The 27,773-nt window shown below is 43.3% G+C and overlaps 1 protein-coding gene across 2 annotated transcripts in view; it reads left to right on the top strand.

The window, feature by feature from the left end:
• col4a5 (collagen, type IV, alpha 5 (Alport syndrome)) overlaps positions 1-27,773 on the top strand; it is an 87,582-nt gene that overhangs the window by 56,619 nt on the left and 3,190 nt on the right. Inside the window, exons 28-45 of one of the 2 annotated variants that reach the window (XM_014207140.2) lie at positions 3-116; positions 3,539-3,706; positions 4,487-4,576; positions 4,912-5,058; positions 5,195-5,293; positions 6,073-6,162; positions 10,585-10,724; positions 11,042-11,168; positions 11,319-11,498; positions 11,810-11,860; positions 12,311-12,496; positions 15,339-15,347; positions 16,110-16,118; positions 16,616-16,749; positions 16,938-17,010; positions 18,441-18,512; positions 18,666-18,794; positions 19,000-19,098. In XM_014207140.2, the coding sequence (XP_014062615.1) occupies positions 3-116; positions 3,539-3,706; positions 4,487-4,576; positions 4,912-5,058; positions 5,195-5,293; positions 6,073-6,162; positions 10,585-10,724; positions 11,042-11,168; positions 11,319-11,498; positions 11,810-11,860; positions 12,311-12,496; positions 15,339-15,347; positions 16,110-16,118; positions 16,616-16,749; positions 16,938-17,010; positions 18,441-18,512; positions 18,666-18,794; positions 19,000-19,098 (1,917 nt within the window). The remainder of the gene's footprint in view (positions 1-2; positions 117-3,538; positions 3,707-4,486; positions 4,577-4,911; positions 5,059-5,194; positions 5,294-6,072; positions 6,163-10,584; positions 10,725-11,041; positions 11,169-11,318; positions 11,499-11,809; positions 11,861-12,310; positions 12,497-15,338; positions 15,348-16,109; positions 16,119-16,615; positions 16,750-16,937; positions 17,011-18,440; positions 18,513-18,665; positions 18,795-18,999; positions 19,099-27,773) is intronic. The other variant, XM_014207141.2, reaches the window with a different exon arrangement.

The raw sequence follows: 27,773 nt of genomic DNA on the forward strand, positions 1-27,773 counted from the left end.
AGGTGACTCTGGTATCAATGGTATACCCGGAGCCCGTGGACCTCCAGGTTCGCCCTCCATCGGCTCTCAGGGCATCCCCGGCCCCATTGGACCCCCAGGACCCATGGGCTCTCCAGGTAAGACAACCTAGCTGACCTTTGACTAGACGAAAATCAGGTTTGATTTATAGATTAATAGTTTGATTAGAGATTGACATCTAGTTTGATTTATGGCATTTGTATCTAGTTGCTTACAGCGGACCTTGTAGTATCACCATCATTTGTACGTAATGCTAAGAATTTTTATCATATTCAACCTCTGCAAAGTCTAATTCATGAGAAAACAATTTCATATATATGTATGTATATTTCTGCTGTATTTTTTTCGAAATATAATCTTTTGTTCTATTTTTGTTTTCAACGCGTTAACATTCTGTTGAGATGACTCAATATGTGTTATCTCGAATGTATTGTCTCAGTCACAGATTGGTATGTGCATTATCACCTTCACCACATACTCATAACTTATATGAATGTTTATTATGTACAGCATCTCAATGGACTGGCTATGTGGTTCATGCTACATTGTCACGCTTGTTATTAGGAAAGTAACACCATTCTTCTGCAAGGCTTTTGAGCACCAAATAGTTTGTAAACAGTTTGTAAGAGGTTAAAGGGTGTGTAAAGGGTTTGTTTCTTTGTTGTGCACTGAATGATGTCACCATGGGTGATCATGTGAAGTTTGCATCCCAGAGAGATGCATTCTGGGTTATCAGTCATTGATGGTAACCGTACCCTGATCTTGGGAGTTCACTCTTATTCTTATTCTTCTTCTCATCTCTCGTCTCTTTGGCGATGCCCACTTGTGAAGCTGTTAGCTATCACCCACCCACACAATTCTAAGTCCACTTTTCCTGCACTTGTTTTTGCCACATTGTTCACTCTTAAACACAATTTGCCTTCCTCTTTAAAACGAATACAGTTGAAGTCGGAAGTTTACGTACACCCAGGTTGGAGTCATTAAAACACATTTTTCAACCACTCCACAAATTTCTTGTTAACAACTATAGTTTTGGCAAGTCGGTTAGGACATCTACTTTGTGCATGACACAAGTAATTTTTCCAACAATTGTTTATAGACAGATTATTTCACTTATAATTCACTGTATCACAATTCCAGTGGGTCAGAAGTTTACATACACTAAGTTGATTGTGCCTTTAAACAGCTTGGAAAATTCCCGAAAATGATGTCATGGCTTTAGAAGCTTCTGATAGGCTAATTGACATAATTTGAGTCAATTGGAGGTGTACCTGTGGATGTATTTCAAGGCCTACCTTCAAACTCAGTGCCTCTTTGCTTGACATCATGGGAAAATCTAAAGAAATCAGCCAAGACCTCAGAAAAATAATTGTAGACCTTCACAAGTCTGGCTCATCCTTGGGAGCAATTTACAAATGCCTGAAGGTACCACGTTCATCTGTACAAACAATAGTACGCAAGTATAAACACCATGGGACCACGCAGCCGTCATACCGCTCAGGAAGGAGACGCGTTCTGTCTCCTAGAGATGAACGTACTTTGGTGCGAAAAGTGCAAATCAATCCCAGAACAACAGCAAAGGACCTTGTGAAGATGCTGGAGGAAACAGGTACAAAAGTATCTATATCCACAGTAAAACGAGTCCTATATCGTCATAACCTGAAAGGCCGCTCAGCAAGGAAGAAGCCACTGCTCCAAAACCGCCGTAAAAAAGCCAGACTACGGTTTGCAACTGCACATGGGGACAATGATCATACTTTTTGGATAAATGTCCTCTGGTCTGATGAAACAAAAATAAAACTGTTTGGCCATAATGACCATCATTATGTTTGGAGGAAAAAGGGGGAGGCTTGGAAGCTGAAGAACACCATCCCAACCGTGAAGCAAGGGGGTGGCAGCATCATGTTGTGGGGGTGCTTTGCTGCAGGAGGGACTGGTGCACTTCACAAAATAGATGGCAGCATGAGGAAGGAAAATGATGTGGATATATTGAAGCAACATCTCAAGACATCAGTCAGGAAGTTAAAGCTTGGTCGCAAATGGGTCTTCTAAATGGACAATGACCCCAAGCATACTTCCAAAGTTGTGGCAAAATGGCTTAAGGACAACAAAGTCAAGGCATTGAAGTGGCCATCACAAAGCCCTGACCTCAATCCTATAGAACATTTGTGGGCAGAACTGAAAAAGCGTGTGCGAGCAAGGAGGCCTACAAACCTGATTCAGTTACACCAGCTCTGTCAGGAGGAATGGGCCAAACTTCACCCAACTTATTGTGGGAAGCTTGTGGAAGGCTACCCGTAATGTTTGACCAAAGTTAAACAATTTAAAGGCAATGCTACCAAATACTAATTGAGTGTATGTAAACTTCTGACCCACTGGGAATGTGATGAAAGAAATAAATCTGAAATAAATCATTCTCTACTATTATTCTGACATTTCACATTCTTCAAATAAAGTGGTGATCCTATCTGACCTAAGACAGGGACTTTTTACTTGGATTAAGTGTCAGGAATTATGAAAAACCGAGTTTAAATGTATTTGGTTAAGGTGTATGTAAACTTCCGACTTCAACTGTATGTCATTAGCCACACTCTTCTTTTGTGCCTGCCACACAAAATAACTAACTCTTTATTCACCTCCACTCATGGAACTCACAGTTCTGAAGGCACCATCATCATGTGCAGTATGTCATGTTGGATAGACGTAGAGCATTGTAAACCCTCATCCCCCCTTCCCCACCTGTCTTTCTTACTCTGTGATGTTCCTCATCCACTCCGCCCCATTTTGAATATACGCCCTCAATACCCGCCGTCCTCTGACCTTTGACCTCAAGGCGAGAAAGGTATTGTACCACAGCCTGTCTGGACTATAGTCTCTATCTGGCAGCTGATTGGTTGATTGGTACTGTATTTCTGTGTGATTGGTTGATTGGTTAAGGGACTGTGCATCTGTTTGGTGTGACATCTTTACTCCAGCTATCTTTACTCTTGGGGCTCCCGAGTGACGCAGCGGTCTAAGGCACAGCATCTCAGTGCTACAGACACCCTGGTCACTACAGACACCCTGGTTTGAGTCCAGGCTGTATCACAACTGGCTGTAATTGGGAGTCCCATAGTGCGGCGCACAATTGGCCCAGCGTCGTCCGGATTTGGCCGGTGTAGGCCGTCATTGTAAATAAGAATTTGTTCTTAACTGACTTGCCTAGTTAAATAAAGGTTAAATAAAGCATAAACAAATTTTAAAAAGAGACAATAATAGAAAATGAGGTTATTTGACCTATTCTGGACTGACAAATGGAACCTTTATAATGTGTTGAATAGTCACTAATCATAAGTAGAGAGATTCCACTAGCACTTAGTCAAGTTCAAAAATATTTATTGTCCATCAAATGTGCGTAAGACCAAATATTCTCTTTGGCATTTGTCCAAATTGACCTTCTCTGAGGTTATAGATAATGGACAGATGCTGATCAGGAAGTGAGAATCTGTCCTCACTCTGTCATTTATTCCTGGCATTTCAGGGTACTCAGGTGCCAACGGAGAGAAGGGAGACCCCGGTCCTCCTGGCCTGGACATTCCAGGGTTGCCAGGCGACAGAGGAAGTCCCGGTTTCCCCGGCAGCCCCGGGGTAGTTGGACCACAGGGTAACCCTGGCGGCCCTGGCCGAGACGGACTGCCTGGCCTGCCTGGTAGGATAACAGACCGAGACCAACATCAAACCTACCTAATCTATGTGTCTGTTTTAGTCTCTGTCGGACTAGTTTTCAATCTTTTTCTGTGTTATGAATGGACTATAAGAAATCAGAGTCTATTGCTGGTTTACATAGGCAGCCCAATTCTGATCTTTTGCCCAATTAATGGCAAAAGATCTGATCTGATTGGTCAAAAGACTAATTAGTGGCATAAGGTCAGAATTGGGCTGCATGTGATAATGCAGCCTGTGTGTTTATTTCAGTCTCGTCTATGTCTGGTTCCAAATCGCTTTCTGTGTAATCTACATACAGTATATGGGCTCCCGAGTGGCGCGGCGGTCTAAGGCACTGCATCTCAGTGCTAGAGGCGTCACTACAGACCCTGGTTCAATTCTGGGCTGTATCACAACTGGCCGTGATTGGGAGTTCAATAGGGCGGCGCACAATTGGCCCAGCGTCGTCCGGGTTAGGGGGCTGGGGTAGGCCGTCATTGTAAATACGAATTTGTTCTTAACTGACTTGCCTAGTTAAATAAAAGTTAAATAAAAAATGGAATATGGACTGGCCAGTATGATGTCACACTGACTACCTTTCTCTCTCTTTGTTTTCTGTTGGACATTGTTGTTACTCTATCGCCATCCCAAATAGCACCCTATTCCCTATATATGAACTAGTCAAAAGTAATGCACTATATAGGGAATAGGGTGCCATTTGGGACACAGACAGTGTCGCTGACCTTGATGGGGAATTGCCAGTCAAAAGTCTGTCCATCAACAGGTGGTAAAGGAGACATGGGTGTGATGGGAGCTCCTGGACCTCTGGGATCCCCTGGGAACCCCGGAGCCCCCGGCTTCCCTGGACCTAAAGGTACGCGCACACACACACACACACACACACACACACACACACACACACACACACACACTAGAGCTGGGCGATATGGACACAAATCCATATCATGACAAATTGACTGAATTATCACGATAACGATAAATTGAACAATAACTTTATAACATTAATGTGCTCCGCTGTTAATATGACCACAAGTCTTACATTCAAACAAACTAGTCCAAAACATCTGCTGCGCTAGCTATAAGGAACCCACACACAAACACATAAACACACACAATGGTACACACACACATTGGTACTGTATGTGTCTTCGATAATAGACCCTCTGACTCTGTGTCTCCTTCCTCCAGGTGACGATGGTTTCCCAGGGCGACCAGGTGGGCCCGGCGGTTCAGGTTTGAAGGGAGACAGGGGAGAGCCCGGTATCGCGGGACTCCCAGGACCCAGCATTCCTCCCCAGGAACTGAAGGGTGGCAAGGGAGAACCAGGAGCTCCAGGTACGTCTTTCTCTCTGTTTGTTTATCTGTCTGTCTGTCTCTATCTGCCTGTTTCTGACTGACTGATGTAGACTGCTAAGAATGCAGCTTTGTCTCACTGTCCTTACTGTTTCCTGTGTTTTTTTGTGTTGTGTAGGTTTGGGAGGACTGCCAGGTCAAAAGGGTATCCCTGGTCTCCCTGGAGATGCTGGTATACCAGGACAGGACGGACGACCTGGGTTGCCAGGACCTCAAGGTATAATCATACTATCTAGAAACTCATCCTCTAGCACACTCATCCTTCCATAATGACCTCTACTGAACACTAGTACAGTCATCCCTCCATAATGACCTCTACTGAACACTAGTACAGTCATCCCTGCATAATGACCTCAACTGAACACTAGTACACTCATCCCTCCATAATTTTGAACACAGACAGTCATCCTCCATAATGACCTCTACTGAACACTAGTACAGTCATCCCTCCATAAGGACCTCTACTGAACACTAGTACAGTCATCCCTGCATAATGACCTCCACTGAACACTAGTACACTCATCCCTCCATAATGACCTCTACTGAACACTAGTACAGTCATCCCTCCATAATGACCTCTACTGAACACTAGTACAGTCATCCCTCCATAATGACCTCTACTGAACACTAGTACAGTCATCCCTGCATAATGACCTCCACTGAACACTAGTACACTCATCCCTCCATAATGACCTCTACTGAACACTAGTACACTCATCCCTCCATAATGACCTCTACTGAACACTAGTACAGTCATCCCTTCAGAAGGTCCTCTACTGAACACTAGTACAATCATCCTACTTTTCCTGTTGACTTCAATGTGCCTTTGACGTGTACATTTATCATTTTATTGTGAGTGTCTTGCATCTTCAGGATGCTCAACCCAAATGGGCTTATAAAACATGCATATGTCCAAGTTACACGCATATCTCAAGATATGATTAAGCCCCATAATGTCCTCTACTGAACACTAACTTTCCTCTCTGCTCTGTTCAGGTCCCAAAGGAGACGCAGGTATCCCTGGAGGACCAGGCTCACCAGGAGCCCCAGGAGCGAAAGGCAACATGGGAGAGATGGGCTTCCCAGGTGGGTATTAGACCGCCCCATATCCCCACCATCATGTTCTATAACCTCATATCCCCACCATCATGTCCTATAACCTCATATCCCCACCATCATGTGTTAAAACCACATATCCCCACCATCATGTTCTATAACCTCATATCCCCATCGTGTTTAATAACCTCATATCCCCACCATCATGTTCTATACCCTCATATCCCCACCATCATGTTCTATAACCTCATATCCCCACCATCATGTTCTATAACCTCATTTCCCCACCATCATGTTCTATAACCTCATATCCCCACCATCATGTTTAATAACCTCATATCCCCACCATCATGTTCTATAACCTCATATCCCCACCATCATGTTCTATAACCTCATATCCCCACCATCATGTGTTATAACCACATATCCCCACCATCATGTTCTATAACCTCGTATCCCCTCCATCATGTTCTATAACCTCATATCCCCACCATCATGTTTAATAACCTCATATCCCCACCATCATGTTCTATAACCTCATATCCCCACCATCATGTTCTATAACCTCATATCCCCACCATCATGTTCTATAACCTCATATCCCCACCATCATGTTCTATAACCTCATATCCCCACCATCATGTTTAATAAGCTCATATCCCCACCATCATGTTCTATAACCTCATATCCCCACCATCATGTTCTATAACCTCGTATCCCCACCATCATATTCTATAACCATATATCCCCACCATCATGTGTTATAACCTCATATCCCCACCATCATGTTCTATAACCTCATATCCCCACCATCATGTTCTATAACCACATATCCCCACCATCATGTTTAATAACCTCATATCCCCACCATCATGTTCTATAACCTCATATCCCCACCATCATGTGTTATAACCACATATCCCCACCATCATGTGTTATAACCTCATATCCCCACCATCATGTGTTATAACCTCATATCCCCACCATCATGTTCTATAACCACATATCCCCACCATCATGTGTTATAACCTCATATCCCCACCATCATGTTCTATAACCTCGTATCCCCACCATCATGTGTTATAACCACATATCCCCACCATCATGTGTTATAACCACATATCCCCACCATCATGTTTAATAACCTCATATCCCCACCATCATGTTCTATAACCTCATATCCCCACCATCATGTTCTATAACCACATATCCCCACCATCATGTGTTATAACCTCATATCCCCACCATCATGTTCTATAACCTCGTATCCCCACCATCATGTTCTATAACCACATATCCCCACCATCATGTGTTATAACCTCATATCCCCACAATCATGTTCTATAACCTCATATCCCCACCATCATGTGTTATAACCTCATATCCCCACCATCATGTTCTATAACCTCATATCCCCACCATCATGTTCTATAACCTCATATCCCCACCATCATGTTCTATAACCTCATATCCCCACCATCATGTTTAATAACCTCATATCCCCACCATCATGTTCTATAACCTCATACCCCACCATCATGTTCTATAACCTCATATCCCCACCATCATGTTCTATAACCTCATATCCCCACCATCATGTTCTATAACCTCATATCCCCACCATCATATATTATAACCTCATATCCCCACCATCATGTTCTATAACCTCATATCCCCACCATCATGTTCTATAACCTCATATCCCCACCATCATGTTCTATAACCTCATATCCCCACCATCATGTTCTATAACCTCATATCCCCACCATCATGTTCTATAACCTCATATCCCCACCATCATGTGTTATAACCACATATCCCCACCATCATGTTCTATAACCTCATATCCCCACCATCATGTTCTATAACCACATATCCCCACCATCATGTGTTATAACCACATATCCCCACCATCATGTTCTATAACCTCATATCCCCACCATCATGTTCTATAACCTCGTATCCCCACCATCATGTTTAATAACCTCATATCCCCACCATCATGTGTTATAACCTCATATCCCCACCATCATGTTCTATAACCACATATCCCCACCATCATGTATAATAACCTCATATCCCCACCATCATGTGTTATAACCACATATCCCCACCATCATGTTCTATAACCTCATATCCCCACCATCATGTATAATAACCTCATATCCCCACCATCATGTGTTATAACCACATATCCCCACCATCATGTTCTATAACCACATATCCCCACCATCATGTTCTATAACCTCATATCCCCACCATCATGTTCTATAACCTCATATCCCCACCATCATGTGTTATAACCACATATCCCCACCATCATGTTCTATAACCTCATATCCCCACCATCATGTTCTATAACCTCATATCCCCACCATCATGTTCTATAACCTCATATCCCCACCATCATGTTTAATAACCTCAAATCCCCACCATCATGTGTTATAACCTCATATCCCCACCATCATGTGTTATAACCTCATATCCCCACCATCATGTTCTATAACCTCATATCCCCACCATCATATGTTATAACCTCATATCCCCACCATCATGTTCTATAACCTCGTATCTCCACCATCATGTGTTATAACCTCATATCCCCACCATCATGTTCTATAACCTCATTTCCCCACCATCATGTTCTATAACCTCATACCCCACCATCATGTTCTATAACCTCATACCCCACCATCATGTTCTATAACCTCATATCCCCACCATCATGTGTTATAACCTCATATCCCCACTATCATGTTCTATAACCACATACCCCACCATCATGTGTTATAACCTCATATCCCCACTATCATGTTCTATAACCTCATACCCCACCATCATGTTCTATAACCTCATACCCCACCATCATGTGTTATAACCTCATATCCCCACTATCATGTTCTATAACCTCATACCCCACCATCATGTTCTATAACCTCATACCCCACCATCATGTGTTATAACCTCATATCCCCACTATCATGTTCTATAACCACATATCCCCACCATCATGTTCTATAACCTCATATCCCCACCATCATGTTCTATAACCACATATCCCCACCATCATGTTCTATAACCTCATATCCCCACCATCATGTTCTATAACCTCATATCCCCACCATCATGTTTAATAACCTCATATCCCCACTATCATGTTCTATAACCTCATATCCCCACCATCATGTTCTATAACCTCATATCCCCACTATCATGTTCTATAACCTCATATCCCCACCATCATGTTCTATAACCTGATATCCCCACCATCATGTTTAATAACCTCATATCCCCACCATCATGTTCTAATACCTCATATCCCCACCATCATGTGTTATAACCACATATCCCCACCATCATGTGTTATAACCTCATATCCCCACTATCATGTTCTATAACCACATACCCCACCATCATGTGTTATAACCTCATATCCCCACTATCATGTTCTATAACCTCATACCCCACCATCATGTTCTATAACCTCATACCCCACCATCATGTGTTATAACCTCATATCCCCACTATCATGTTCTATAACCTCATACCCCACCATCATGTTCTATAACCTCATACCCCACCATCATGTGTTATAACCTCATATCCCCACTATCATGTTCTATAACCACATATCCCCACCATCATGTTCTATAACCTCATATCCCCACCATCATGTTCTATAACCTGATATCCCCACCATCATGTTCTATAACCTCATATCCCCACCATCATGTTCTATAACCTCATATCCCCACCATCATGTTCTATAACCTGATATCCCCACCATCATGTTTAATAACCTCATATCCCCACCATCATGTTCTAATACCTCATATCCCCACCATCATGTGTTATAACCACATATCCCCACCATCATGTTCTATAACCTCATATCCCCACCATCATGTTCTATAACCTCATATCCCCACCATCATGTTCTATAACCTTATATCCCCACCATCATGTTTAATAACCTCATATCCCCACAATCATGTTCTAATACCTCATATCCCCACCATCATGTGTTATAACCACATATCCCCATAACCTCATATTCCCACCATCATGTTCTATAACCTCATATCCCCACCATCACCATCGCCGAAATGTTATGTTTATTGACCTGTCATTCCTATATTCTTTGCACTGAAATTTAATCAAGAATACTTTTTTTTTTAAGTGTAAAGACTTCCCATAACCCCCGAGATTTGGCCACTCTCAGCTCTCCATGTTCATAGAAACGCTGGCCGTTATGAATTGACATACCTGAATACTTTTATTTTGTTACAGCAGGTTTTCTGTAACAGTTTAATGATGGAAAAAACAAGTATACAAATACAGTTTGATCCATATATTGATTGCTAGATTAGTCACAATTAGTTAGAGTGTTGTCACTGAACTCCATTTATCTGACTACACCAATCTTATTGTCCATTTATGATGATGTCACAGGACCCACAGGGGCGAAAGGAACTCCGGGTCAATCAGGTCGGTCGGGTGGACCCGGTAGTTCAGGAGCACCAGGGTTCCCTGGAGCTAAGGGAGAGCCCGGTTCCCCTGGTTTTGGTTCCCCAGGAGCTACAGGTCCCAAGGTATGGAACCCTCTACTCTAGAACCCTTTAGAACAGTCTAGAACCGTATAGAACCAGTACCGCATAGAACCGTGTGTGCCTTTATGCGTAAGTCTAGATCTCTGTCCAAGTTTAGATGAGTTTACCTGTTTCAAAGGGAACTGTATACTCATTCTGAATGATATTTGAGTAATATGGAAAATCTGCTTCATTGATAAAGTTGGTATTGTTATAATCAGTAGTTGTAGAGCTTGTACTATTAGTCTGCAATGCAACTTTATTCCTTTGTCTCCCTCTCTCCTGCTCTCCCTTTCCCTCTCTCTCTATCTCTCTCTCAGGGTGAGCCCGGTCAGTCAGGATTCCCCGGGCAAAACGGAGTAAAAGGAAACCCTGGAACACCAGGTCTTCCAGGGTTTCCTGGCGGCCCTGGCGCCAAAGGTGACCCCGGCCTCCCAGGATTCCAAGGTAACTAATGGTTACGGTGCTACGGTCTAACCACAAGCATTGGATAGTAAAAGAAGGATCAGGTGTATGATATTCTTCCAAGCCTTCATCTCATATCCAGCTACCTATGTCATTAAATCTGTCCGGCTGTCTTTCTGGTACTTCCTCTAGGTTCTCCCGGGATTCCCGGGCCTAAGGGTCTGGATGGTATCCCCGGTAACCCCGGTCTCAGCGGACCACCCGGCCGACCGGGAGAGAACGGCCGTGCCGGATCACCTGGGTTCCCAGGGGACAAGGGTCAGGCGGGTCGTGACGGAATCCCTGGACCAGCGGGAGTCAAAGGAGACCCAGGTAGTTGGCGTAGTCACTTAAAGGAGCAATCTGTGATTGTTACTTCCATTTTTTTACTTTTAAATTATTAATATATACCCATTGATTCTTGAATGATACAACTTATAAATGCCTCATGAGCTTAGTTCAACTGTCGACAATACCCCAAAGTTGTAGTCAAAATGATAAAACTAAATTATCCAAAATGTAATTGTTCACAAGGATTTTGTGCTTGTTATGGTGATATTATGCAGTAAGACCAAAGTGTTATTTTATTAGTTGGATGTCTAAAACGAAACTCCTCTTTTTCCCATGATCCTCTTCTCCTACAGGTCTTCCTGGTTTCGGTGGCCCCGGTTCTCCTGGTCTCCCAGGATTACCAGGTGAGACTCACCCCACCTGACTGACTGTCTTTGTTACTCTCACACAAACCATACATACACTCTACACTCGCTCCTGAATGACAGACAAACAAACCGCTACCGTAGCTGATAACAGACTATAGACCATATACAACTATTCATCTATTTTTCTATCAATAAAAGTCGACAACAACCACTACTACTCTACTAACTACTACCAACATCCTTCAATCACCACTTCTCCCCCACCACACCAAATGTTCTATGTTTTATGTTGACTTTATTTCTGTTGTATATGCTGTACGTTGACTTTGTGTAAATTCCTCTAGCTGTATTCTTTCTTTACATGTGTCTATTGCTGGCAGCACCATTTCACCAGGTCACATTCTGGGTATTTGTCAATGTGCTTGTTGAATTAAAGGGATTCTGACTATGAAAGGACCTTGTGTTGTTGCCGTCTGTTCCCCACAGGTGCTAAGGGAGATCTTGGCGCCCCTGGTTCTTCCGGTAGCCCTGGCTTCCCTGGTCAGAAGGGAGAGATGGGTTTCCCTGGCCTGCCTGGGTCCCCTGGCAGCGTTGGGCCCCCTGGCGCCCCAGGTGTGGCCCTCCAGGGTCCCAAAGGTAACGCCGGCCCCCCCGGACCCCCTGGAAGAGGAGGTATGTTATGAATTCACTCCATCACCTTTAAGCCAATGTTGCTGCCTGGTTTTCTGGCCATTTTGAAGTCTGGAGCCTCCTGGTTGCAGTGTATGGTATAGTTAAAAGTTTCAAATGTATCAAGTCATGGACTGGGAAGGAAATTCGATAGATAGATTATTAATAGATTTTCTCTCTGACACATGGCATACACACACACACACACACACACACACATTGTATACACACACGCATACCCAAGTAAAAACCAGGCAGCAAACATGGCCTATCTGCAGCTCTTTATGTGAATGCTTTATGTTAATCCCATTGATTTGCATGAGATGTGAACCTCTTTGTCAATCCACACTGGTCCCAGATCAGCTATATGTCACTGAGCACAAACACACACTGTCAGTCAAATCACCATCGTTGTGATACACTGAGCACTGAACCGAACCGATTGTTTCACCACCACCACCACCACTATGCAACCAAACGTCCCCCACCCCCTTACCCCCTCACTACACAATGTTGGGGTGCGCCGCCAACACGCACCAATCACTGTGTCTCCCTCGCCGTCTGGGTTCCAGCTACGCCCCCAACATCAGAGCATGGGGGGGCGACCACACGTTGTTGTCTACGTCCTCCATCCATCCATCCATCCATCCATCAATCCAGCCATCTGTTTGTCAATCATCTCTCCATTCGTGTGTCTCCTCACCCCCTCCCCCCCCCTTTCGGGTTACAGGGGAACGGATCCTGATCTGTCTACAGGGTTGATGTGCGTGTGTCTCGTGTGTTGTTTGGTGTTCTATATCCTAATTGTTTAATTATGTGACGTTGGTGTGAAGCAGACGAACTAGAGTCAAACCTGTAAACAGGTCTAACTATGCATTAGAGAAGGGGTTTCAAAAGCCTCGGAAACGAATGCTTATATTTGGTGGATTCAACTCCGTATCAACAACAAAGAACCTAGACTATCTAGAAACAAGATGTATCACCGCCATTATCTATAAAAGTGAGAATAGTGTTGTAAGTCAAAGGGGTATCGATGGGTTTGACTGAACGTTGCCAATACAACGTTGGCGTAGTCGGTCAAATAGATCTCATTGACTGCCCATATAGCGTTGAACCCCTGTATTATACAGTTAAGGAATTAACTATAAAGTATTCTCACTTTAGATCCGTGTCATTTATTAAAGGAATAATACACTGTTCAACTGAACACTGATTGATTGATTGATTTTATTAGCCAGCAAAAGAAATATACATATTCACACAATACATACATTTTAAATACTTATTTCCATTGTGGTCCCTAGTCCCTAGACCACAACACAATTGATCCAGTATTATCAATAGGCTACTGGAGTCTAGGGAAGACTGAGAAGGTTTGTCTGTGACTCGTCTCTGTTTCTCCCACAGTGATCTGTGTGTCAGTCAACTGTTTGTCCTGCATGGGCCATGTGTGTCCAACTGCACCTCAGCACCTGAATCACAACGCCAGACTTTAGCACAGAGTTGGGCTCAGTTAGAACATTAAGACCACAATTAAACATAATTTAAACTCCCTTAGACGTAGTTACATTGATAAGGTGTCTAAAAGGGGATCACTATAGGTTACTATAGGTCTATAATCCTCGATACCAGGAAGTGTCAAACTAATTTTGCCTGGGGGCCGCATTCGGGCTTCAAAGAGGTCCTGAGGACCGCACTGAAAACCTGTAATATTTCTCGCAGTCACAATTTGCAAACAATGTAGTCTTCTATCCATAATATTTGGAATTTTCAGTGCTCCCCGACTTTCTAGCTTTCATTTTGGTGATTGTTAGTGAGCTGTACACCATCAACAACTATATGAATTAGAATTTACATTAGAATTTCTACACAGTTTTGATTTGGTTTTAGTAACTTTATATTGAGTTTGTCCCCCCCCGCCAAAATCAAAGATATATATTTTTTTAAATTAAAACTTTTTTACTTTTTAACCACCCGGATCCTGTCCGCTGGCCGTATGTTTGACACCCCTGCTCTATACCGTCTTCTAATTTGATTTCCTCACATCACTTGCGCTGTACTTTAAGTAAGATTCTTTATCATCTTGATTCTCAAAATACCTCCCAAAAGTGTCTCTTACATTGGAGAGCTACATATACACTGAGTATACCAAACATTAGGAACACCTTCCACCTTCCTGTTGACCTCAGAACAGCCTCAATTCGTCGGGGCATGGACTCTACAAGGTGTCGAAAGCGTTCCACAGGAATGCTGGCCCATGTTGACTCCAATGCTTCCCACAGATGTGTCAAGTTGGCTGGATGTACTTTGGGTGTTGGGCCATTCTTGATACTGTTGAGCAGGAAAGACCCAGCAGCGTTGCAGTTCTTGACATAAACCAGTGTGCCTGGCACCTACTACCATACCCCTTTCAAAGGCACTTACATATTTGTTTTGACCATTCACCCTCTGAATGGCACACGTACACAATCCATGTCAAAATTGTCTCAAGGCTTAAAAATCCTTCTTTAACTTGTCTCCTCCCCTTCATCTACACTGTTTGAAGTGGTTTTAACAAGTGATATCAATAAGGGATCATAGCTTTCACCTGGATTCACCTGGTCAATCTGTCATGGAAAGAGCATGTTTTGTATACTCAGTGTACATGTACATATATAGTATATTATAGAACGCTGTGTTGAGCCCAGTACTACTTAGCCCAGCTCTGTGCCAGGATAGGCGTCATCTCCAGTTGTGGGGGGGATGAGAGCGATGGTATGACATGTACTTCCTGTTTCCTGTGTCTTGGCTCCACCCCCTGTGGTGTGGCCCCTCCCCCTCGGCTGACACGTTCGTCCGTACCCAGGGCCCGAAGGTCAGAGTTCCAGTACACAGGCATCTGTTCTACTGCATGTTCTCCTGGTCTAGAATACAAATCTAGAACCCTTAACCTCACTGTGTTGCTGATTGATCGTGGATTAAGCATTTCTTAATTATTTTCTTCCCTTAATTTTTTTATCCTTCCTTTTTTAGTCCTGCTAATCTCACTTTTCTTCTGATTGAGTAGTCACACTGGTCAAATAACCATAACTAAAATGATTTAAACTTTTGCTTGAAATTATTTTTGTATGTTTTAAAATGGACAGTATGTGGTAACATACACCTTTGAATAATCAATACCTTTTATAACAGACACTATTTCTGAATGAATTATTGGTTAGCTAACACACAAACCTCTAACACTAAAAACAGTAACTGTAATTCTGTTCAACTTGGAATTGACAAATTTCGTGAAAATGTAGTTGATAAACATGAATTTAGCATCATGTAGTTTAAAGACAATAAGTTGTTAGCATTTTTTCCATTAGCTTTACATATGTAAGAACTAGCACTATTTAGCTTTTACAAATAAGTTCACTGTATCTTATATGTACACAGCCAAATCCCAAACAGGCGTTCATTTAAATGAAATAACGATATTGAAACACAAACCTAACATATGGTTTGCCCTGAGGTTTGGTTGTGTCAGATGTTAGGCTGATGGTGGATCTATCTATGCTAACTCTTGCCTCTTGTTTTAAACCCTTCGCATTCTGCCGCACCGGCTCTGCTATTCCCGGAATTCTGGGATACCTAGGTCCTCCAGGTTAGAATCCATGGTTTGATGATGATGACCTTTGTTGTTCTGTGGTGATGAAACTGATCTGTGTACATTTTGTTTGGCCTGGTCCCAGATCCGTTTGTGCTCTTGCCAACTCATTGCTGTCATTGTTAGCATGGTAGCACAAACAGACTGGCACTCAGGCTAGCATTTTGTTGAATTGGGTACAACTTAACCATGTTGATGATTTGTTAACCACATTTTACTTTTCAGGATGGGTTGTGAAGCCTAACAAAAGACTATAGCCTACACAGACACTGTACACCCCGCAATACACAAAACCCACTTGAACACACACTCAAGTCTCCCCCTTTATACTGTATTTATACTGTTTTGAAATAGTTGTTTTTATCCATGCAGTTTTATGCTACGTTGACTGTTGATGTTAGTGTTATACAGTAACCATGGAGATAGATTGTTATAATGTCAGGTTGAGATGAGTGTTATCTCTGACCTCTAACCTTTGACCTATTCGTGTGAAGGTCCTCCTGGCTCCGAAGGTCCCCGTGGCCCTGTCGGCAGCGGAGGGACCAAAGGTGAGAAGGGAATTCCCGGAATTCCTGGATCGCCTGGTTTCCCCGGAGCAAAGGGAGAATTCGGATCGCCCGGATTCCCGGTAAGGAACCAGTCAACTTAGATCCTTGGATCTCCTTCCCCCATTGATATCAGGATGTGTCAAATATAGACACTTACTCGGGGGATAGGGGATATGGGTTGGTTTGGGATTGTATGAAGTAAATTGAAAATTCCATCTGGGATTGGGATATTAGATGACCCCTGACCTCTCCCCTATCATGTGACCAGGGTAATGCTGGCCTTCCTGGTGCCAAAGGGCTGAAGGGAGACATCGGACTGCCTGGAGTTCCCGGATTCCCAGGTCAGTCAGGAATAACATTCCCATTCCTAGTCAATCACCAAACATTTCTGTAAAAAAACAACAATGATAAAGGCTTTTTAAAAATTTGTTTCGCACTGTTGGTGTTAGGTGCACTTGATTCAACAGCCCTGTTGGTGTTAGGTGCACTTGATTCAACAGCCCTGTTGGTGTTAGGTGCACTTGATTCAACAGCCCTGTTGGTGTTAGGTGCACTTGATTCAACAGCCCTGTTGGTGTTAGATGCACTTGATTCAACAGCCCTAGTACCGGGAAGGCAAAGTCTTTGCATTTTGAACCATTTCATGTGTCTGAAGGTAGAACCCCGCCAAGGGGTCCAGAGAGCAAATCAAGTGTACCTATAGGCCTACCACTGGCCAATCAGATAGCTCAGATCACTGTGTCTGCACAGTTTCCTCACGCCATCGACTGTAAAAAGAAGCCTAGAATGCGCAGCAAAGTTGATAATATGAGATTTCAAAACTTTTAAAACCATGACTAGAGAGAGACAACGAACACAGCGAAGAGCTGCTGTTTTTATCAGTAAGTTTGTGTTTAAGTTGTTATTCAGCACTGTCAACACTTTGTTCAACACTTTTGTAAGCCATCAAATGTGCGTTCTTCCTACTTCCACTCACGCTACAGCCAGCACTGCGGCTGCAATGAATGAGTATAGCAAAGTGTTTTGATAAGCTTGTGTTGTTATTATTGGCGGCTTGTGTCTTTTTTAATACCGAGGAGTATTTCACTTTCTCTGGTCAATAGGACTAACATCGTGAATTGGTGCATGAGGCAGAAATAATGCGACTTAAGTTTCGCCATTAGCTGGAAGACCGTGTCCCCTTTTTCTCAGCAGAGGGAGGGAAAAAGGAGGGACGGTGAGTCGGGTGAGAGCTAGCTGCTCCCTCCCTCCCCTCAGACTGACTATCAGATGCAGGCCATCTGTCCATAGGAGAAAAAGTGTATAATTATGCTCACTCAGCTGCGCCTCACAAGTAATACAACAAATGATATATTACCAGTGTGATCGTATACCTAAAATGGGTAAATATAATTTCAAAATGGTCTGAGAAGAACAATATTGGCAGGGCAATTCAAGTGTAGCCAATATGCAGTGATAATGTATTGGGCCTATAGCCTATTGCACAAACATCATTTCTACAAAACTGTTTTAATTGGTTAATATTGCATAGGCTTAAGTTTTTTAAGTCATGTAAAAAATAAAATCTGAGCGGTAGTTCCCGGCTTGCATTTTGAAAAGGTTTGTGACCACTGGTATATGTGAATGTCCAATCATAGGTATCTCTGTTGACAATATTCCCTCATCTCCCTTATTTCCCTCTCCACCTCTCTCACTCTACTCCCTTCCTCTCTCTTTCCTCCCCCTCTCTCTCTCCTTCCTCTCTCTCTCCATCTCTCCCACTCTACCCCAGGACCAAAGGGAGATTCTGGAATCCCTGGATCATCTGGTCTCCCTGGAGACCCCGGAGATGTTGGCCCTGCTGGTGAGTCTTCACCCCTCATCCCATCTGTGCGCACACACACACACACACACCCTCCCAAACACCTACACACACTCCCAATAACTCTGACTGCCATCTCTGGTGTACCCCACTTCTCTTCTCTCAAACCTCTCTCGTTGTCATCTTTGATCTCAGGACCCCCAGGTGACCCAGGTTTTGCTCCAGCCCCCATCGTGCTGAAGGGAGAGCGTGGCCCCCCCGGCCCTTCAGGTCTACCAGGCGGCCGTGGCGCCACAGGACCCCCCGGACTGGAGGGACTCTCAGGTCAGTGGACTGTCACACCCAGTGTCAGTTTGCCACAGGAGAGTTTTATATTCAGTTTATAAAGTTAGTTACAATTAGCTTAATTCTTACCAGAGGATGCTTGAAGCTGCAGTTCGTTATCATTAGCTAGTTACTAGAGATAGCGACGAGAGTTCTCCACTTGGAGGTATATGAGGTCACTGATGAGTCCTCTGGTCTGTTCCAGGTCAGCCCGGTCAGCCAGGAGACCCCGGTCCTGAGGGACCCCCAGGATTCAGTGGAGCCTCCGGCCGCAAAGGAGACCCAGGACCCGCCGGACAGCCAGGTAAGATTGCCATCTTCCTCAGGTCCGTAGCACACAAATAACAAAAATCTCGCTTACACAGACCTAACCTTCCATTGTGTATATATATATCAGTTAGTAGTCATATAGTATTAGTCAATAGTCATTACGATACGTAGCTCTAGAAGTGTAAAAGAAGCTCAAATCAAGTCAACTTAGTTATAGTATTGTTCATTGAGTTCATTGACAGGACAAACAAGACTGAGTCCTTAGACAAACCTTAGTCAAATACATTGAGGTCCCTTTGATTTAGCCATGACTTTGCACTTTTGGGACTATTTCTTTGGGTCCATTGTACCTGCCAAACTAAATCAAGTATTAGAAAATTACACTATATATACAAAAGCATGTGGACACCACTTCAAATTTAGAGGATTCAGCTATTTCAGCCACACCCGTTGCTGACAGGTGTATAAAATCGAGCACACAGCCACACAATCTCCATAAACTAAACAATGGCAGTAGACTTTCAACCTGACACTGACACCACCTTTGCAACAAGTCAGTTCATCAGATTTCTGCTCTGCTAGAACTGCAACGGTCAGGTGCTGTTATTGTGAAGTGAAAACGTCTAGGAGCAACAACGGCTCAGTCGTGAATTGGTAGGTTACACAAGCTCACAGAACGGGACCGCTGAGTGCTGAAGCTCGTAAAAAATCATCTGTCCTCGGTTGCAACACTCACTACCGAGTTCCAAACTGCCTCTGGAAGTAACGCCAGCACAAGAACTGTTCGTCGGGAGCTTCATGAAATGGCCGAGTAGCCGACCATGCGCAATGCCAAGTGTTCAGCTGGAGTGGTTTAAAGCTTGCCGGCATTGGACTCTGGAGCAGTGGAAACGCGTTCTCTGGAGTGATGAATCACACTTCACCATTTGGCAGTCCGAGAACAAAATCTGGGTTTTGGCGGATGCCAGGAGAACGCTACCTGCCCCAATGCATAGTGCCAACTATAAAGTTTGACAATGCCCCTGTGCGCAAAGCGAGGTCCATACAGAAGTGGTTTGTCGAGATCAGTGTGGAAGAACATGACTGGCCTGCACAGAGCCCTGACCTCAACCCCATCGAAAACCTTTGGAATGAATTGGAATGACAGAATGACAGGCTGTTATAGCAGCAACGGTGGGACCAACTCCATGTTAATGCCCATGATTTTGGAATGAGATGTTTGACAAGCAGGTGTCTACATACTTTTGGTCATGTAGTGTGTTTCACATTTTAACCCAGATCTGTCAGAGAAAACCAGAAATAGTTTGGCCAAATGTTCCTCCATGTTGAAACCGGGGGGCAATGTAGCCTATGTTTTTTGTCCTGCCACTTTGGTTCTGAAATCACCATCACCCACTAATTAACTTCACATTTTTGCAGATGACGTGTTTGAGCTAGTAATGTATCAATATTTTTACAAATTAGCTATGATATAGCCAATGAATGTATACAGTGCCTTCAGAATGTATTCATACCCCTTGACTTATTCCACATTTTCTTGTGTTACAGCCTGAATTCAAAATGTATTACATCATTTTTTTTACCCATCTACACACAATACCCACATTTTTGCAAACGTGTTTAAAAATTAAATACAGAAATATCTAATTTAGACCAGTATTCACACCCCTGAGTCAATACTTTGTAGAAGCACCTTTGGCAGCGATTAGAACTTTGAGTCATCTTGGGTATGTCTGTATCAGCTTTGAACGTCTGGATTTGGGGATTTTCTCAAGCTCTGTTAAATCAGATGGTGAGTGGGGGCGCTAGTGAGCACCACATGGAGTAGACGCTTCTCCGACTACCTCCTCCTCACCCTTGCTTAAATTTGATTAAAATTGTACTTTTACCCAACCAAACTGCTACAATGAGCAACTCCATGAGAAACACGGCCAAGGGGAAACTAATTAATCCAAAAACAACCGGAAAGAAAGACGGCAAAGTCCCCACCACAGCACAAAACAAGGATGGTGACGCTTGCGTTTGCCTGGCCGTAATGGCTAACCCTAACTCGGAGCCCTCACCGACTATTATATTAGCAGCTATCAAGGAAATGGAAGAGGACATGAACGCGCAATTTAATCATCTCGACTCATCCTTACAATCAGTGCTGAACATACAAGCCGCATTATTGCTCTGGAAGGAAACGCAGGTGACCATGAGACACGCATCGCCACCTTCAGAAAAGGGGGGGGTTATTCTCAATGTATTGTATGCTGTCATTATCTGTCCGTTTGTAAAACTGAAAATTCATTTTTTTTTAAAGTTAGATGGTGAGTGGAAGGGAACAGCAATCTTCAAGTCTTTCCACAGTTTTTCAATGGGATTCAAGTCTGGCCTTTGGCTGGGCCACTCAAGGACTTTCACATTCTTGTTCTGAAGCCATTCCAGTGTTCCTTTGGCTGTATGCTTTGCGGTCATTGTCCTGTTGGAGTGTAAATCTTCATCCCAGTCTAAGTTCGTTTGCACTCTGAAGCAGGTTCTCATCAAGGATTTGCCTGTATTTGGCTCCATTCACTGTTCCCTCTATCCTTACCAGTCTCCCAGTCACTGCCGCTGGAAAGCATCCCCATAGCGTGATGCTGCCACCACAATGCTTCACGGTAGGGATGGTGTTAGACAGTTGATGAGCTGTGCCTGGTTTCCTCCAGACATAGCTCTTTGCATTCAGGCCAAAGAGTTCAATCTTTGTCTCATCAGACCACATAATCTTTTGCCTTATGATCTGTGAGTTTTTCACAGGGGGTTTGCAAACTCCAGGTGTGCTGTCATGTGCCTTTTTCTCAGGAGTGGCTTCCATCTGGCCACTCTCCCATAAAGCCTAGATTGGTGAAGTGCTGTAGAGACTTATCCTTCTGGCAAGTTCTTACATCTCAGCCAAGGAACCCTGTAGTTCTTTCAGGTCCTTCTTTCCCGGTTGTTCAGTTTGGTAGGACGGCTAGCTCTAGGCAGAGTCTGGGTAGTTCCATATTTTTTAAATTTCCCAGTGATGGAGACCACTGTGCTCTTGGAAACGTTCAACACTCTAGAAATTGTTTTATACCCTTCCCCAGATACAGTGGCAAGAAAAAGTATGTGAACCCTTTGGAAATACCTGGATTTCTGCATAAATTGGTCATAAAATGTAATCTGATCTTCATCTAGGTCACAACAATAGACAAACACAGTCTGCTTAAACTAATAACACACAAACAATTATATGTTTTCATGTCTTTATTGAACACACTGTGTAAACATTCACAGTGCAGGGTGGGAAAAGTATGTGAACCCTTGGATTTAATAACTGGTTGACCCTCCGTTGGCAGCAATAACCTCAACCAAACGTTTTCTGTAGTTGCGGATCAGACCTGCACAACGGTCAGGAGGAATTTTGGACCATTCCTCTTTCCAAAACTGTTTCAGTTCAGCAATATTCTTGGGATGTCTGGTGTGAACTGCTCTCTTGAGGTCATGCCACAGCATCTCAATCGGGTTGAGGTCAGGACTCTGACTGGGCCACTCCAGAAGGCGTATTTTCTTCTGTTGAAGCCATTCTGTTGTAGATTTACTTCTGTGTTTTGGGTCATTGTCCTGTTGCATCACCCAACTTCTGTTGAGCTTCAATTGGTGGACAGATAGCCTTACATTCTCCTGCAAAAAGTCTTGATAAACTTGAGAATTCATTTTTCCGTCGATGATAGCAAGTTGTCCAGGCCCTGAGGCAGCAAAGCAGCCCCAAACCATGATGCTCCCTCCACCATACAGTTGGGATGAGGTGCTGTGCCTTTTTTTCTCCACACATAGTGTTGTGTGTTCCTTCCAAACAACTCAACTGTAGTTTCATCTGTCCACAGAATATCTTGCCAGTAGCGCTGTGGAACATCCAGGTGCACTTTTGCAAACTTCAGATGTGCAGCAATGTTTTTTTTGGACAGCAGTGGCTTGTTCCGTGGTGTCCTCCCATGAACACCATTCTTGTTTAGTGTTTTACGTATCAGCAACAGTGCTGAACTTTCTCCATTTATAGACAATTTGTCATACCGTGGACTGATGAACATCAAGGCTTTTAGAGATACTTTTGTAACCCTTTACAGCTTTATGCAAGTAAACAATTCTTAATCTTAGGTCTTCTGAGATCTCTTTTGTTCGAGGCATGGTTCACATCAGGCAATTCTTCTTGTGAATAGCAAACTCCAATTTTGTGAGGGATTTTATAGGGCAAGGCAGCTCTAACCAAACTCATCTCATTGATTGGACTCCACGTTAGCTGACTCCTGACTCCAATTAACTTTTGGAGAAGTCATTAGCCTAGGGGTTCACATACTTTTTCCAACCTACACTGTGAATGTTTAAATGATGTATTCAATATAGACAAGAAAAATACAATAATTTGTGTGTTATTAATTTAAGCACACTATGTTTGTCTATTGTTGTGACTTAGATGAAGATCAGATCAAATCTGATGACCAATTTATGCAGAGCTCAAGGTTCACATACTTTTTCTTGCCACTGTATTTGCCTCATCACAATTCTATCTCGGAGATCTATGGACAGTTTCTTGGATGTCGTGATATAGTTTCAGCTCTTATATACACTGTCAACTGTGGGACCTTATATAGACAGGTGGGTTTCTTTCTAAATCATGTCCAAACAATTGGATTGGCTTCAGGTGGACTCCAATCAAGTTGTAGTGACGTCTCAAGGATGATCGAAGGAAATTGGATGCACCTGAGCTCAATTTGGAGTGTCATAGCAAAGGGGTGTGAATGCTGATGAGATATTTCTGTATTTAACATTTTTTCTAAAAACATGTTTTACGTTGTCGTAATGCGGTAAGGCATAATTGTGTGTAGATGGGTGAGAATAAATCTATCTATCTATTTTGAATTCAGATTGTAACACAACAAAATGTAGAATAAGTCAAGGGGTATGAATATTTTCTGAAGGCACTTTAGCACTATATAGCACTTTGGATTTCACCTCCATCTCAAAATCAAATGGTTTTGACTGGAAGTTTTAACGGATTGATATTCTCTTCTCCTCTCACTTAGGCACTGCAGTGCACCTTGCAAACTTGATTGCTGTCCTCGTTATCAACTTTACTCTGTATATTTAAAACTTACCATATACACTGATTGTTTAAAGCAAAACTACCAAAAGTATCGCTGATGGTGAAACTGAACAATCAATGCCACCAGCATACTGTACCACCCTTCATCCCACTGCTGGCTTGCCTCTGAAGCTAAGCAAGGTCGGTCCTGGATGTGGTGTTGGAGTGCCAGGAAGGGGCACTATTCCCTCTGGTCTAAGGAGATCCCAATGCCCCAAGGGGGTGAAGGGGACATTGCCTTGCGTAGGGTGCCGTCTTTTGGATGGGATGTTAAACGGATTTCCTGACTCACTGTGGTCTTTGAAAATTCCATGGCACTTATTGTAAGAGCAGTGGTGTTAACCCTAGTGTCATGGCTAAATTCCTCCCCCTCATTCCTTATTGGCATACAGTACCAGTCAGAAGTTTGGACACACCTACTCATTCAAGGGTTTTTCTTTATTTTTACTATTTTCTACATTGTAGAATAATAGTGAAGACATCAAAACTATGAAATAGCACATATGGAATCATGTAGTAAAAAAGAAGTGTTAAACAAATCATAATATATTACATTTAGATTCTTCAAAGTAGACACCCTTTGCCTTGATGACAGCTTTGCACACTCTTGGCATTCTCTCAACCAGCTTCACCTGGAATGCTTTTCCCAACAGTATTGAAGGACTTCCCACATATGCTGAGCACTTGTTGGCTGCTTTTCTTTCACTCTACGGTCCAACTCATCCCAAACCATCTCAATTGGGTTAAGGTCTGGTGATTGTAGAGGACAGGTCATCTGATGCAGCCCTCCATCACTTTCCTTCTTGGTCAAATAGCCATTACGCAGCCTGTAGGTGTGTTGGGTCATTGTCCTGTTGAAAAACAATTGAGAGTCCCACTAAGCGCAAACCAGACGGGATGGTGAATCGCTGCAGAATGCTGTGGTAGCCATGCTGGTTGTATGCTTTGAGTTCTAAATAAATCACTGACAGTGTCACCAGAAAAGCACCCCCACACCATCACTCCTCCTCCTCCATGCTTCACGGTGGGAACCACACATGCGGAGATCATCCGTTCATCTACTCTGCGTCTCACAAAGACACGTCGGTTGGAACCAAAAGTCTCACATTTGGACTCATCAGACCAAAGTACAAATTTCCACCGGTCTAATGTCCATTGCTCGTGTTTCTTGGCCCAAGCAAGTCACTTTTTCTTATTTGTGTCCTTTAGTAGAGGTTTATTTGCAGCAATTCGATCATGAAGGCCTGAATCACACAGTCTCCTCTGAACAGTTGATATACACATGTCACTTGAACTCTGTGAAGCATTTACTTGGGCTGCAATTTCTGAGGCTGGTAACTCTAATGAACTTATCCTCTGCAGCAGAGGTAACTCTGGGTCGTCCTTTCCTGTGGTGGATATAACGATATGCGCTGAGAGTCGGGAAGCAAGTTCAGGGAGTGAGTGTTTTAATAAAATAAACATTATCCAAAACAAGAAACACTAACAGCACACAGACATGAAACAGAAACAATGACGCCTGGGGAATGAACCAAAGGGAGTGACATATATAGGGAAGGTCATCAGGAAAGTGATGGAGTCCAGGTGAGTCTGACGACGCACAGGTGCGTGTAAGGATGGGGACAGGTGTGCGCCATAACGAGCAGCCTGGTGACCTAGAGGCCGGAGAGGGAGCACACATGACAGTACCCCCTCCCTGACGTGCGGCCCCAGCCGCATGATGCCGACCAAAATGACAATCCCGGGGATCAGGAGCGGACCGGTCACCTCTGCTGAGGCGCGGGAAACCTGTCAGTCCGGCTGAGACACGGGAGCATGGCGACCTAGAGCGCCGGAGAAAGCATACGTGGCGGGGTACCCACAACCCGGAGCGTTCGGCTCCAGCAGCAGGACGCCAACCAAAGGGACGATCCCAGGGATCAGGAGCGGACCGGTCACTCCTGCTGATGCGTGGGAACCTGACACACCGGCTGAGGCAGGGGAGCCTGGCGATCCGGCTGAGGCATGAGAGCCTGACGAGCCGGCGGAGGCAGGGGAGCCTGGCGATCCGGCTGAGGCATGAGAGCCTGTAGGGGCTCCTGGACCCGACGTCATTCCTACTGAAACAAAAACAAAAAAAACACTCCCTGATGCTTCCCTTAGGTGAGGCATCATTGTTGCTGTTTCAGTTTCATGTCTGTGCATTGTTCGTGTTTCTTGTTTTGTATTATGTTGCATTTATTTATTAAAACACTCACTCCCTGAACTTGCTTCCCGACTCTCAGAGCACATCGTTACAGTGGTCCTCATGAGAGCCAGTTTCATCATAGTGCTTGATGGTTTTTGCGACTGCACTTGAAGAAACTTTAAGTTCTTGAAATTTTGACTGACCTTCTTGTTTTAAAGTAATGATGGACTGTTGTTTCTCTTTGCTTATTTGAGCTGTTCTTGCCATAATATGGACTTAGTATTTTACCAAATAAGGCTATGTTCTGTGTACCAACCCTACCTTGTCACAACAAAACTGATTGGCTCAAATGCATCAACTTGGAAAGAAATGCCAGAAATTAACTTTTAACAAGGCACACCTGTTATTTGAAATGCATTCCAGGTGACAACCTCATGAAGCTGGTTGAGAGAATGCCAAGAGTGTGCAAAGCTGTCATCAGGGCAAAGGGTGGCTACTTTGAGAATCTCAAATATAAAATATTTGATTAACACTTTTTTGGTTACTACATGATTCCATATGTGTTATTTCATAGTTTTGATGTCTTCACTATTATTCTACAATGAAAGAAAATAGTAAAAAATAAAGAAAAACCGTTGAACGAGTAGGTGTGTCCAAACTTTTGACTGGTACTGTATATCACTGCTCACCTCTCCAGCTGATGTGTGGTGAGTGTTCTGGCACAAAAATGGTTGCTATGCATCACCCAGGTGGGTGCTACACATTTGTGGTGGATGAGGTGAGTTAAGCTCTACTATGTAAAGTGTTTTGAGTACCTCAGTTGGTAGAAAAGGCCTATATAAATCCAATCAATTATTATTAAAATAAGATATATTGTAAGCCCTGTTCAGCAGGTACAGTGCCTTCAGAAAGTATTCACACCCTTGACTTTTTTTATTGTGTTACAGCCTGAATTTAAAATGGTCCCATGTGGCTCAGTTGGTAGAGCATGGTGTTTGCAACGCCAGGGTTGTGGGTTTGATTCCCATGGGGGACCAGTATGGGGGAAAAAATGTTTGAAATGTATGCATTCACTACTGTAAGTCGCCCTGGATAAGAGCGCCTGCTAAATGACTAAAATGTAAATGTCAAAGTGGAACTATGTTTTTAGATTTTTTTTTTTTTTTACAAATGAATAAAAAATGAATATCTGAAATGTCTTGAGTCAATAAGTATTTAACCCCTTTGTTATGGCAAGCCTAAATAAGTTCAGGAGTAAAAATGTGCTTAACAAGTCACATAATAAATTGTATGCTACATTTTAATCAGTTTGGGGTCCGCGGACCGATGCACTTGCATCTTAAACATTTGAATCGGGGACCGATATGGTGAATCGTTACATCCTTATTAATTACAGCACATCTAAAGCTTTCAC

The sequence above is a fragment of the Salmo salar genome, chromosome ssa07, assembly GCF_905237065.1.
Source record: "Salmo salar chromosome ssa07, Ssal_v3.1, whole genome shotgun sequence".
Lineage (NCBI taxonomy): Eukaryota > Metazoa > Chordata > Actinopteri > Salmoniformes > Salmonidae > Salmo > Salmo salar.